Raw genomic sequence first — 15,274 nt, forward strand, 5'->3', positions numbered from 1 at the left:
GTATCCTCTAGACCAGCGTTTCTCAAACTTTTTGAGACCACAAAACGATAATATTTTTTATGTGGAACACCTATGAAAATTTTCTTAAAAAAAAACAAAAAACAAAACCTCAAACAGCAACATGCACAGCAAAACCAAAATGAAGTAATTTAATCAGGTATCACAGCAATGAAGTAGTAACATCGTATCTGGTTTTAATAACAGACAATGTATACTTTAGTGTACAATATCAAACAAGCATCAGATGCTCACGGCACACCTGAGAGTAGTTCATGGAACACCAGTGTTCCACGGAACATAGCTTAAGAAACACTGTGCTAAAGGGACCTTACAAAAATAGCAATATTGCTGTCTGCAGAACGCAGTTATGTGTATTTTTAGATTTTATTTTTTCTTGTGATTTTAGCATCTCAAAAAGGGTTTCACATCCTGAAGTAGCATTCACACTCAAGAAAACGCTTGAGGCACACAGAAAATGCACCTTCACGCCCTGCACAAATGCTGGAGCCTACTGACTCCTCTGTAGAGCACCAATACTGGTCCTTACCCAATTTCGGCTTGACAAACCCATTCGTTATCCCGAAATCGTCTGCAGCCACCGTCTCCCCATTCACAACCCTGAGGATAGTGAACTCAGCAGCCAAGGTATGCATCACAAAGGGCAAGTCCCGCTCGCGTATCTGAGGATAGTGACAGAGAGGGGCATGTCACAATGCATTTCCTTCCCCATTGTCTGAGCTGGACAATAGATCACATCACAGGTGTCCTTTTGCACTGCTGAGCCACAGGAAAAGTTACACACAATATATGCTCAATGTCACAGGCCTGGAGGCTGTCACAATCCAATGTGTGTCGGGTTAAATGAATCCAGTGGCCTCGATCCAATGACCAGTGGGCTTGATTCAAAGCTAATTGGAGTCAACAGGAAGACTCTTGTCAACCTCAGTGGAATTTGTATCAGGTTGCAAGTGTCCAAGGACATTGTCAACAGTGAAGTGGTTAAACCCCTGTGCAGCATTGCTTCAAATACATAATGCTTGCTGCATTTTTGTGTGTGTGTGTGTGTGTGTGTGTGTGTGTGCGCGCGCATGCGCGTGTTCCAGCCGATTCTCATCACAAACAGCCCTGGTCATCTTATTGGGTCTTACCAGGATGAAGTCCGTCTGATAGGTAGACAACATGAACACCGAGATGTTTTGATCAGCCAGTGGTGCTATTACTGACTTGGCGATCTTGGTCACCCCAATGGGCTGGGAGCTGGAGAAGCTGCCTCCGCCTGAAACCACATTGAGAGCCAGCCATGTAGCATCCGCCACGCTCAAGTGTTCTGACGAAGGGAGCTCTGAAAACAGATGGGAGGGTAAACAGATGTAAATTTCAGTGACAGAGAAACTTAGATCCACTATGTGACCATCAAGTCCATTTCCATTTCTGAGTCCTTTATGGAATGATGTAGAGAATGTTTATTATGTACCTCACCCATACACGCAAGCACTGGTGGCCTGCAACACTGATGTGACAACATAAAAGCTGGCATCAGTGCCATATAATATATTACTGGGCTCCCTCTCTGCTCTTTCAGCTCATTCCTCTAACTCTTTTCCTTGGGTTTTGCAGATGTCTGTCTAGATTTCCTTCTGTTCATAACTATCCCTAACTAGAAGGGAAGCCAGTGGTTTGGACAGTAGTCCAGAAACTGGGAGACCTGGGTCCAACCCATGTGTCACAGACTCACCATGTGTTCTCACGCAAGTCACTTACTCTCTTGTAGCTTCAGTATAGCCTAGTGAATAAGTCCTAGACTAGGATTAAGGTGAGCTGGATTCTACTTCCAGCTCTGCTATTGGCCTGACTGATGAGCAGATCAAGTTACACCACATGCCTGTGACATCCTTTGTAGTGTCCTGCAGCCAACTGAAGACTAGGGTTACAGAAGAGCCAGGTGTTATAACCATTGGTAAAATGGGAGTTAACTGCATTTCCCTACTTCATTGCCCACAAAAGCTTATGTTCCAAAAATCTGTTAGTCTATAAAGTGCCACAGGACTTCTTGCAGTTTTTAATTAGTAGTTTTTTATTCATTCTTTTTTTCACTTTTTAATAGTTCATAAGCTTAGAGAACGATTCAGCAACCAAGTTCTGAACCCCTCCATAACCCTGGAAGCTTCAGATTCATGATTTTGGTCTGTCCCATCTGAGACAGAAAAGGGTCAGCTGCAATGTTCAGACTTGGACCCAAAGTTGAGTGGTTTGTATATGGGATTCAGGTTATAAGTAGCACAACAGCAGCCGGATACCCCGAAAGAAGCAAAGACTCCCTGCTGTACAAGCTGACATACAGGTATGTGGTAAAAACAGGCCTATCCCATGGAGTTACAGTCTTCTTTGAAGACAAGACAGAAAACGTGGATGAAACAGATGAAGGGAGGATGACATGGTACCAGGCATACAAGTATGTCCACTAGAGCCTTGAAGAATGTGTAAGCAGAGGGTAGGATTTTCAAAGATGCCTGAAGAATTTGGACCCTCCATTCCCCTTCATTGCAGTGGGAACCAAGCAATTAAATCTCTTGGCATACTTGGAAATTCTCAGCTGTGGGAGCATTTATTTATTTTGTCAGCAGAGACAAATACGCAGGCCAGGAGAAGTAGTCCCAGCTGCCCAAAATCTTCTGATCTGTTAGCGGCAGTATTTTTAGAAACAGTAGCAATGAAGGCTCATACTCTTCTTATGGCGTCCTTGGTAAAATGCAAAATAGCCCATCTATTTCATCTGGAAGCCTTCCAGAGACAAATTGCATGTATGCAAGACAACAGGGCACAGGACTGGAACCCTGCTATTGCCAGCTGTTCTGCTGATCTTGCTAGGTGACCTTGGAGAAGTCCCTTTACCCCTGCACCGTGGTTTTCCCATTCCACTTAACGCCAGTCTTTTCATTTCAGATTGTATGTTCTTTTGAGGCAGGGCTGGGTTCTTACTAGGTGCTTCCACAGCACCAAGCACAGAGAAGCCACTGTAATACAATTAATACATGATGCTGCCACAATAAGAAAGGAGAGCTTGGCAAATCCTCAACAGACTGACAGACAAATACTGTGTGAACTCTGCTTCCCTCAACAGCACCAGGGCTAACAGCCACTGAAGAATGGGGGAAAGATATGGGGAGTTGCAGCTCCATGCCCCAGAAGGGGCAGAGCCTTGGGCAGAAGGGGTTGGGCCAAGGACAGTCTGCCCTTAGTACCTCCTGGAGCACAGTATTGGCCCCAGACCTTCTACCCTCAGAAAACCTGTGGAGCAATGGAATGGTGCTCCTGCAGTGTTTCAAAGAGGCCTGGAGCTCCCAGCCACCACCTCTGCTACTGTGGTGGGTGGTTGCGAGCCCCAGGCCCCTTTGAAATGCTGGGCCCCTATGCAGTTTCCTCTCTGGCTCTCCTCTGTTGGTGGGCCTGCTCAATATAGCACAAAAACACCACTGAATAAGCAAATGACAACCCCCCCACCCAAAAGTCACAGGGTGCGGAGAGTGCTGCTCTTGTGTTTTGCTATTGAGATTTGTAGGTCAATTAGGCTATGTCTACACAATACCTCCAGAAGAGGTATTCCGGAATAGCTTATTCCAAAATAGTGCAGCTACATATAATATGCATTTTGAAACAGCACTCAGCTATTTCGAAATAGAGCATCTACACACAGTAGAGCCTATTTCAAAACAGAGCCATTGGATGCACTACGGCTTATTTCCAAATAGGTGCTATTCCTGGTCTACGCAGCCCCTTTTTTGAAATGGGCACTATTCCTTGTACAATGAGGATTACCAATTTTGAAATAAGGCATCCACTCTTCTGAAATTATTGCAAAATAGAGGTTGCATTGTGTAGATGCTCATAGTTATTTCAAAATAGCCACTGCTATTTCGATATAACTTTGCAGTGTAGGCATACTCTTGCCAGGAAATCAGAATTTAAGGCTGGCTGCACAGCACTGAAACTAGACAGGGGAAGCTGGTGTATCAATCACTCGCATATCACCTTTGAGGCCCCAGAGCAAACTGCATATGGAAAATTAGTTCAGCCATATATCTAAGCTTGCTTTTTGATTAGACAGTGCTTTGCATCCCAAAACAAACCCAAACCCCATCATTACATCACTTGGCAGGGAGAAACCAGGTCCCAAAATTACCGAGGCTGACAATGTGCAACTGATGCATTTTTCTTCCTCTGTTCCCACTCCAGCTCTTCTCTACAGAAACAAAGTGCGCCTTCTAGCCATGGATTTACTTCTCAGTGGCACAAGATCACACTGAGGCCACCTACACATCATGCATACTTGCAGCTCTGTGCAGATGTCATGGTGCCATTAGAGCAGACACGTCCCCCTGTACCTCACTAACCCATGGAAAAGTCAATCTACTTCCACCTCTTTCCCTTCAGTCTCATGCAATCGCTTGATCCAAAAAGAAACCATGCCAGGCATCACGCACTGACCTGCTCTGCGAGCTGCCGGGACAGAGCTGAGCCAGGCCAGACACACATACTCTGAGTTGTCGAAGCTGGGGAGGAAGCTGAAGCTACTCATTTGTTCTCTGGCGATGAATACCTCTGTTTAAGGGCTTGGAGGCTGGACTACCTCAGCTCAGTGCTCCCACTTGCCACTGAGTGACCTCCTGGGGAGGGGAGGCTTACCCTATGGTTAAAGGAGATCCCCAGGCTGAAAGAGGAACTCTTGTTGGACCAGCTAAGGAGGAAGAGGAGCTATGAGACCACCTGAAGAAAGGGGTGGAGCTCACCTCTGCTGCTTCTGGACCTCCCACTCTTTACTTCACTTTTAATTCCTACTTGGTGCTGAGCCTTAGGGTACTGTCACCGCCAGGGAAAGCCATCTGCCAATTTCCCAGCAAGACTGAGAGGCTGGCCAATTACAGAAGTCACCAAGGGAGCAAAACAGAAGAGGCTCTTCTATCCCCTGCTAGGTCCCCACCCTGCACCAAGGTAGGTCTGCTTGAAAAAGGATAAGCCAAAGCCTGGCTGATCTGTTCTACTGCCAGCTGAGAGTTACACAGCTTCCCATCAAGACACCAGGCTGCAGGAAGCACCATGCAGCGGCACTGACAGCCACCACAGACCTTGGAGCAAGGTGGGGGGACAGCTCTGTACCCCAGCAGGGGTGTGGCCAAGCATGGAAGAGGCAGAGACAAGGGCGGTCAGCCCTCAGCGCCACCTGCACCACGGTGCTGACCCTTTGCCCACTCCCCCACAGCCGTGTGCTGCCACTGCATTTCAAAGAGGCAGTGGTCGAAACTCTGGGCCTCTTTGAAACACCAGACCCAGGGGCAACTGGTCCCTTTGCCCCTTCTCTCAGGGGCCTGGCACCATCACCACTAGGGGGACATGGCAAACACTGATGGATACTGCAGTGCCCGAGCAGAAGCTCTGTGGGATTCTTTCTCAGTGCACGTCAACAGTGAACATGACAGCACGGCAACAGCAAGGCAGCACTGGCGAAGAACCCCAGGTGGACGCATGCTCTCCAGTAGGACCTCAGTCTGACAGGCGCGAGTAGTGTTTCAGTGTGAATCTATGTACAGTCAGTAGGTTCATGGGTTGCACCCTTCATTGTGCTAGCTGAGCACCTGATTAGGCACCTAGATCAATGATTAACCCTTTCGGCTCTGCCTATGTGTGAGGGGTTCCCTTGTGACCCTACTAATTCATATCACACCTCTCTCGGTTCTTTTAACAGAAGCAACATTCAATAGCTCATGTGTCTCCCCGAGTGTGTGCGAAACACAAGGGATTAAAGGATGGTGTCCTGTCTAGGGCTTAAAACACAGGAGTGGTATCCAGGAAATGGAGGTTCTGTTTCTAGCTTGGGCAATGATTCCCCACGGACCATGCAATTAGGCTATCTAAACCTTGATTTCCCTTCCATACAAGGGGGCTCATACTAGCTATGTACTACACAGACATGGCATGGGCCTTCTTGCAATTCTTGAAAGCTAGCAAAGTAGGTGGTAACATGCTGGTCTAATTTCAGTTGTTGGGTGCAGTGTGCAAGGGCTGGGTGGCTTTGGTGGCCTGTGGCATAGGCCAGGTCTACACTAGACCTGAAAGTTGATCCTAGATACACAATTCAAGTTATGACAATTGTGTAGCTGGAATCGCCATCTCTAGGATGAACTTATCTGGCTGGCCTCACTAAGGGAGGTTGATGAAAGAAACTCTCCTGCTGACTTCCCTGAATCCTTCCGATAATGAGGAGTTCTGGGGTGGATTGTTGAGCCCTGATAGTTTGATTTAGTACTAGGCACATGAAATTGAACCCCAGAATATTGATCCCGACAGGGTCAATCTCCTGGTAAGTGTAGAGTACCCACAGAATGAATCAGGGAACCTGGTGATACTCTCAGGCCTTAACTTCTATGGCTCTAAGAGCTCCAAGTTCTGTAAAAGGAACCTCAGAGCATATTACAAGGATCCTGTGAGGGTGAGGCAGAGAGCAGCAGTGGGGGAGACCCAAACTCTTATCTTTCAATGACCTTTTCCTCCAGGGCGAGAGAGACCCATTTGCCATTTATTCTTGTAATTACTGCAAAGTATTTATGATGTTTGTTTAATTGGCTTTAACAAGCCCTGTGAAGCATGCCTGTGGCCATTTTCTTTGCCTAAGTAACCTGCATCTTGTAATTCAATTAACATTGCAAAAAATAAGGAGTATGAAAAGTGCCTACATTTCCACATCTGGGCACTGTTTCCAACAGGGAGGCAGATGTAACAGCACAGCCCCAATCTGAATGAAACGAACATGGAAGGAGCGACAATTTCTTCTAAATAGCATCAAATAAGCTGTTGGAGAAAGTGCTGTGCTCAAAGAGCTGCCAAGCACACCAGGGCCAAAGAGTGCTGAAAATTCCAAATGCAACATTAACCCAGATTCAATGAGACAGAATAAACTAGTAAATAAAAAGGGAAGTAAGCAAGTATTGGTGTTTTACCATCAGTGGAAAGTCAGCAAGCAAGCAACCCTACAAATGCCTCTCTCAGCATGAGAACAAGAAAAGAGAAAACTACATGGCAAGCTGCAAAGCCTGGCCATAGCTAAGCAGTAACATTTCACTACTGAATGCTTAGCAAGCTCAGATGGGAAAAGCACTTAGGAATTTAGCTGCTACTATCAAGTTCTCAAGTTTGAAGAACTGGCACGGAACTGTCATAATGGTACTTCTCCTGTTTCTATCAGATGTTTCTCTCTTCTAACAAGTACAATGTCTTCTCTTGCTAATCCTGACCAGAACAAGGATGCAGAACGTGTGTAGCAATTAACAACAATTTTTAGAAAAGTTTGAGTGTGGGTGGAGGGGTTAAGTAAAACTCCCACTAAGATTCAGTTTTAGTTTGAATCATGTGAAGGTTTGTATAGTGTAATGTTTTGTGGTTCATGTTCTATGGAAGAGCAGTCTTTCATTTCAGCTTCCCAAGTCCTCATTAAACGAACTTCAACATCAAACCCACTAATTATTGGCTCATGTGGATGAGCCAATGGGTCATCATTTTCATTCAAGTTAAGTGAACTGGTGTGGAAAATAACATACGTTCATGAACTCATCACCCCTGGGGTCATTCAGTGGAACACATAGGGTAAATCTGTACTAGGGAAATAAGTTGATTTCAGATATGCAATTCTAGCTACGGCACTTGTATAGCTGGAACTGATGCGTCAGAATTGACTTACTCCCCTAGAGATAGCTGAGCCTCTTTAGTCTTGTGTTGACATCCTTTACTCAATGCGAGAGTGTGGAGTACAGGGGTCAATGGCCGATCCCAGTGAGGTTGATTTTGGTTCCTCTTCACCAGACACGCAAAATCAAACTCCAGAAGATCAATCACAGTGCGGTAACAGTCATGCAGCACAATTCTAGTGACGGCATTTGTGTAGCTAGAACTGACATATCAAAATTGACTCACTTCCCTAGTGAAGTCTAAGCCTCTTTAGTCTCGCATTGATGTCCGTTAGTCCATGTAATAGCATGGAGAACAGGGGTCAATGGCTGAGCCCAGAGAGGTCGATTTGGCTGCATCTTTACCAGACATGCAAAATCAAACTCCAGAAGATCGACTGCAGCGCGTCAATCTTCTGGTAAGTATAGGCAAGCCTTTAGCACCTGTTCCCATCTCCCTTTGAAGCACTAGTTAAGAGTCACTCTTGGGGTTAGGATACTGGACCAGATTAATTTTTTTTTTAAATTAAAGACTCAATGTTCCTTTCCTCATCACCACATCTTCTGATATCTATAACTGCCTCACAGAGTAAAAAAAAAAAAAAAAAAGAAAAGAATAATTTACTACCAGCTTGGCTGAACTGGCTTAGAAGCATGAGTGAAAATTGCTTTGGTATAGCATTTATTCACGGATTGAATGATACGCTTCTGAAATATCTTTTGGACAACTTCAGACAACCACAACAATTATGGAGTATTCACTGGGAGGAAATAAGTTACTGCAGTTCATGACACAGATATCAAGATTCTTCCTCACATTGCCATGGATTTCCTTTGTAAACCTGGCCAAGTCCATCCTTCTGTACTTTAGTGTCCCCATTTGGAACATGGGCACAATAAATTGTTGCCTACCTCAAAGGAAACTGCAGGGCTTACTTAATGTTTGTAAGACACATGCGTATGACTGCCCTTCCAACAAAAGCACTAAACGTGTAAAAGATTATTAGTAAGTGGAACAATGTAACAACACATCAATTTTTCTCCATATAGTTAAGATGTACATTGTTTCAAATGTCCTATATAAGGCTTACAATTAAGGGGCCTCAATGGCAGTTGGAAGATGAATTGCTCTGTAGACACTGTCTGCTTATATAAAAATTGGATCAGTGCTGTGTTGGGTACAGCTACATAGGAAAATATTCCCTTTGTCAGAAAGGACGAATTGTGGGCTGTTTTACATGGGGATGGTTTCAATCAGATTTAAGGGCTTGTCTTTACGCACTGATGAAAATGTACATGTGCGACAGATTTGTACTGGTGAAGAGAGAGAAACAAATATGCTTTACTTTTATTTTTATGTATAAAAATTGTTTCTTTGGGTTCATTCATACATTGGCTCATCTCTAGGCACTAGCAGTGAGAGTGAAATCTTAATTCACTGTATGAATAATTTTTATTACAACAGTGAACTGCACGTTATATGAAATTACTCAGTAGTAAATGACTGCTCAACTGATACCTTGTCGTATGGGTAAATGGTTATTATCAGTACTTTCAATTCTAAATGAAAAAAGAAAACAAAAACAAAAACCAAAACCAAAACACCCAGGCATCTGGCTCTCCAGAATCATGAGTTTATTCAAGTAAATTTTGTGTCTCTTTTAAAGGCCTTCTGTTTCTTGAGCCTTTAGGGCACAACTGCATCATGTTTTCAAGCTTTGCTCTGCAACCATGAGGGCCAGGAAGAACACTGAGCTTGGGTGAAAGTGATCATGCAATGAGAGAGTTCATGATTCTAAGGGATGGTAGAAGAGAGAACAGAAAAATAAAGACAATGATTTCAAGAAGGCTGACTTTAGCAAACTCAGGGAGCTGGTAGGAAAGATCTCATGGGAAGCAAGACTAAGAGGGAAAACAAGTGAAGAGTTTTCAAAGGAACATCATTAGGGGCACAAGAGCATAATATTCCACTGCTTAGAAAAGATAGGAAGTATCACAAGAGACCACCCAGGTTTAACCGGGCTATCTTGAGAGATCTGAAAATAAAAAAGGAGTCCTATAAAAAATGGAAACTAGGTCAAAGTACTAAGGATGGTTATAAACTAATACCACAAGTATGTAGAGCCAAAATTAGGAAGGCAAAGGCAATAAATTACCTCAATCTAGCTAGATATATGAAGGGTAACCAGAAAACCTTCTACAAGAGGAAGGCCAAGGACAGGGTAGGTCTACTGCTCAATGAAGAGGGAAAAACAAAAAAGAGAAAATGTGGAAATGTCAGAGGTGCTCAACAACTTTTTTGTTTTGGTTTTCACCAAGAAGGCAGGTGGAGATTGGATGCGCATAATAGTGAATGCTAGAGAAAAGGAGGTAGGTTCTGAAATTAAAACAGGAAAAGAACAAATTAAAAACTACTTAGAAAAATTGTGTGTGTTCAGGTCACCAGGGCCTGATGAAATGTATCCTAGAATACTCAAGAAGTTGATTGAGAAAGTATCTGAGCCATCAGCTACCATCTCTGAAAAGTCATGGAAGACAGGAGCAATACCAGAAGACAGGAAAAGGGCAAATATTGTGCCCATCTATAAACAGAGAAAATTAGGACAACCCAGGAAACTACAAACCAGTCAGCTTAACTTCTGTGCCAGGACAGATAATGGATTTTACAGTTCAAGTAACTTCTGGACAGAAGCAAAACTCTCCCTCGTTCTACATTTTTAATGTCTGATCCCCTCTGGCTTCATAATTGGTCACCAAAGACAATTTCCTTGCCGCACAAACTATATATGAATGCCATTTGTGGTTTCCAGGCACCAATGTGATGAAAATGAGTTGTATGAATAGATGAAAGGGCTTAATTTGGTCTAGGGCTAGAAAACAAAATTATTCCGTCCAAAGAATGAACGTGTCTTTGCACAAAGGAAAGAGGAAGGGTATGTTTATACTTACCTGGCGTCGACGTGCCACGACTGATCTTTCAGAGTTCGATTTTGCCATGAGTGTGAAGACACAGCAAAATCAATTTCTCTGGGCTCGGCCATTGACCCTGGTATGCAGGCTACTGTGCTGAGTAAGGGATGTCGGTGTGAGCCTGAAGAGCCCCAATCTATACAAGGGCAGAAAGTTGATAGTGATATGTTGATTCTTGCTACACTAATGGCCTAGCTAGAACTGCGTACCTGGAATCAACTTTCTGCCTTTGTGTAGACCAAGCCGAAGACAAACAAAATACCCTCAACCACTGTGATCAACTGAAAATCACCTTACCCCCTGTCTTGTTCTAATTCTGATTTCATCAGCGATGGTTTCCGGGAAAAGATTGCGGTAGTCCACCGCAATGCATCAATTCTTACACAGCCAGGCAGGTTCTGCAATTTTTTCCATTAAAGAGAAACACAAAAATTTATTCTGGCTGTTTGGGTCAGCTGTCCCTCTTACTTCTCGTCTAATGGCAATAGTCAAGATAGCATGCATCACAATCAGTACCAGGAGACAGCACCTTGATGGTAAGCCACAAAAGAAATGGTGTGAAAGGATGCCTACAAGGCTACCTTTATACCGTAGTTATTTTGAAATAACTCAGCTACAGAGAAACCGTATTTCAAAACAGCAGCCAGCTACTTCAAAATAGTATTTCTGACACATAGCACTAATTCAAAATAGAGCCATTTGATGCCCCTGTGGCTTATTTTGAAATAGCGCTGTTCCGAGTCTTAACAGGGCCTATTTCCAAATTGGTATTATTCCTCCTGCAATGAGGTTTAAAGATTTTGAAATAATGTACCCACTATTTCAAATTTAGTGTAGCAGTAGAGGCTATTACTATTAGTGTAGTGGAGACGATAGCAAAGTTATTTTGAAATAATGGCTGTTATTTTGACATAACTCTGTAGTATAGATGCAGTCCCATTCAATGTTCAAACAATACAGACCTGGAATTCACAGTTCTGCACATTGGTGGGCTCTCTAACTGGAAACAAAGACACACACAAGTAGCACTTTGCAGGCCAGTGGTTATAGCTCATCCTGTGGCTGATTAGGAAATATTAAAGCATTAGCTTGACAGAAAGCATGTGTCAGAACCAGCAATATTTGCAAATGACCCTGTGGGCTTTTCTGGGGTCCTAGTGAAATGTAAATTTCCATTTAACATATATATGTCTTTTGCACAGGCTCTTAGTTCTTTATATCTTCCACATTCAGTATTTGGAGAACTTCAGTGGCATACACATCCCTTAAACCTGTAACAACTGTAAATGTATGCCTCTGGGTATGAAAGACTTCCTTTTTAAAGGAGCACAGAAAACTGAAATTTTCATTCCCACTCCCTTCTCCCTCCCCAGCAAGCTGTGAAATCTCAATTGTCATGAATATATTTATATATTATTGCACACTTAATGCATGTGTGTATACACATACAGATAGGTTAAAAAGAACTTTATTAAGGTTGCAAAGTCAAGCACTAAGGAAATATCACATTGCTACCGCAAAGGGCATGCTTTCTCTTGAACCCAGGGGCACTAGAGTGTTTTTTTTAAGGTTGCTAAATTTTGTAAGCACGGCTGAAACAACATACTTTTCCCTAGCCTTGTTTTCAGAAACAGCTGAACCATTTTGACTGAAATTTTGCCCCCAGCCGCCGATTTGGTTTGAAGTGGAATTCCAACAACATGGAAAATTTCAGCCCTTACTGTGAAAGTCTTACCAAGCTGTAAGCAACTGAAACAGGGTCTTATAAAAGGAAAGGTCTGGCAACCTTTCAAACAGGCAGTACCACCAGCCACCCTTATCACACACACTTCATTCTCTGAACACTTTCCTTGGGAGATGTGTATTTTCATTGTCATGGGAACAGATTCTGAGTGTAACTTATTGGTTATGATGAGACCAGGAACAAAAGTCCCATAACTTTGCATTAGGGAGAGAGAGAGAGAGAGGATGAAGTGCAATAAACACACAACTGTCAGCCCTGAGAAGGCAGAAAGAAATGTGACCCGTTTCTTGGGGCAGGGATGATTTCTTGGAACTGTGCTCGTGCAGGGCATGGCACAGTGCAGTCCTGGTGCACATCCGGAACTCCTTCGTACTACCCCAATACATATAGTCAGTGTCAGGAGCCTGCAGCTAGCAGTGGACTCAGCCAGTTCACCAAAGCTGAGACCCCTAATTAGCCACATCACCTAACTGGTTATGCAGCATTGACCAGACTGTTCTTAAACCCAGCAGTAGCACTTGGTCAACAGTTGCTCACACGCTCACCTGCAGCTATAGCTTCTCATGTGTTTGTCTCATCTCCAGCGATGCTTTGCGCCAGCCCTCCTCCTGGCTTTTGCCTCTGCCTCTGCCTCTGAACCTTGGCATGGTTCCTTGCTCCTGACTCTGACTGCTACTAGACCTGACCACCCACGTCATTTTCTGTGAAATAAGTAATGTCTTTATTTTTAGTGGTCTCTGGTGCATCCGGCACATTTTTTCAAGTGAAATTGGTCTCAAAATCTCCAAATGTTGTTTCTGGCTCTCGTACACCAGGGATTAACTTGTCCAAAAAAGCTCTTTGAGCGGCTGTGTTCCAAGGAATAACTATATCCAGTTTGTCTCATGCTTTAGTGACAGTCTGATTTAAACAACGTTCCGTCTAATAACAGGTTTGGATCTCATACCACGCATGTGGATATTAAATATTACAGTCACAGAGAATTTCACGCCATGGCCCCAAGTTCTAACTTCACCTGAGTGCAAGAGTGCTTATTATTCATTAAAGAAAGTGTAGAATCAATGAAGTAAAAATCATAAGTGAATCAAACTGTACCATAGAATCTCTCTGGATAGTCATCCCATGCTTGAATAATAAGAATATAATTATCAGGTAGGGATATATTACCAACCACCTGGCCAGGATGGTGATAGTGACTGTGAAAGGATCAGGGAGATTAGAGAGACTATCAGAATAAAAAAAAACAATAATAATGGGGGATTTCAACTATCCTCATATAGACGGGGTACATGTCACCTCAGGACAAGAATCTGAGACAAAGTTTCTTGACAGCTTAAATGACTGGTTCTTGGAGCAGCTAGTCCTGGAACCTATAAGAGGAGAGGCGACTCCTGACTTAGTGCTTAAGTAGAGCACAGGATCTGATCCAAGAGGTGAATGTGTCTGGACCTCTGGGTAACAGTGACCATAATATAATTAAATTTAACATTCCTGTGGCTGGGAAAATACTACAGCAGCCCAAGACTGTAATATTTAATTTCAGAAAGGGGGACTACACAATAACGAGGAAGTTAGTTAAACAGAAAATAAAAGGTACAGTACTTAAGGTGAAATCCCTGCCAGATGCATGGAAACATTTTAAAGACACCAAAATAGAGGCTCAACTCAAATGTATACTCCAATTTAGGAAACACAGTAAGAGAACCAAAAAAGTGCCACCGTGGTTAAACAATAAAGTAAAAGAGGCAATGAGAGACAAAAAGGCATCCTTTAAAAAGTGGAAGTTAAATCCTAGTGAGAAAAACAGAAAGGAACATAAACTCTACCAAGTGAAGTGTAAAAACATAATTAGGAAGGCCAAGAAACAATTTGACGAACAGCTAGCCAAAGAGGCAAAAAGTAATAGCAAAAATTTTTTTAAGTACATCAGAAGCAGAAAGCCTCCCAAAGAACCAGTGGGACCACTGGATGATCGAGATGCTAAAGTAACACTCAAGGATGATAAGTCCATTGCAGAGAAACTAAATGACTTCTTTGCATCAGTCTTTACCACTGAAGATGTGAGGGAGATTCCCAAACCTGAGCAATTCTTTTCAGGTAACAAATCTGATGAACTGTCTCAAATTGAGGTGTCATTAGAAGAGGTTTTGGAACAAACTAATAGCCTAAATAGTAACACATTACCAGGACCAGATGCCATTCACCCAAGAGTTCTAAAGGAACTCAAATGTGAAATTGCAGAACTACTAGTTTGTAACCTGTCATTTAAATCAGCTTCTGCTCCAAATGACTGGAGGATAGCTAATATGACACCAATCTTTAAAAAGGGTTCCAGAGGTGATCCTGGCAACTACAGGCCAGTCAGTCTGACTTCAGTAACAGGCAAACTGGTTGAAGCTCTAGTAAAGAATAGAATTGTCAGACACATTGATGAACATGATTTGTTGGGGAAGAGTCACCACCGCTTTTGTAGGGAAGTCTTGCCTCACCAAGAGCCTTACTGAAATCTGTAAACGTTCTCCTTGCCTACCACAACACGCAGGTGCACATTTGATCTCAGTCATCTCAAATGGGTGAGAAGCCTAACCTGCATCTGCTCCATTTGGAGTAAAAGTACTGCCTAGTGCTGGGGGGGAAGTTCACAAGTTAAAAAAACTGATTGACTGAAAAGGGGAAAGAGCAATTCTTCTGTCTTAACTGAACCAGGGAACACTTTAATCATGCAGGGCATACAATTATGAATTTGAAGGTAACAATCTTGTTACAAAGGCCCTGTAACTCCAAATTACAAAGGGAGGCATCTGAACTGGAATTCATTTTCAAGTTGGACACATTTAATTGGGGG

General features: G+C 43.2%; 1 protein-coding gene across 2 annotated transcripts in view; it reads right to left on the bottom strand.

Moving 5' to 3' along the window:
• The window catches only part of CASTOR2 (cytosolic arginine sensor for mTORC1 subunit 2), a 221,968-nt gene that overhangs the window by 33,866 nt on the left and 172,828 nt on the right, over positions 1-15,274 (bottom strand). For both annotated transcript variants that reach the window (XM_075013628.1, XM_075013629.1), the window contains exons 3-4: positions 1,149-1,342; positions 548-680 (exon numbers count right to left, since the gene is read on the bottom strand). In XM_075013628.1, coding sequence (XP_074869729.1) covers positions 548-680; positions 1,149-1,342 — 327 coding nt within the window. The remainder of the gene's footprint in view (positions 1-547; positions 681-1,148; positions 1,343-15,274) is intronic.

Source organism: Carettochelys insculpta, chromosome 19 (genome assembly GCF_033958435.1).
Source record: "Carettochelys insculpta isolate YL-2023 chromosome 19, ASM3395843v1, whole genome shotgun sequence".
Classification (NCBI taxonomy): domain Eukaryota; kingdom Metazoa; phylum Chordata; order Testudines; family Carettochelyidae; genus Carettochelys; species Carettochelys insculpta.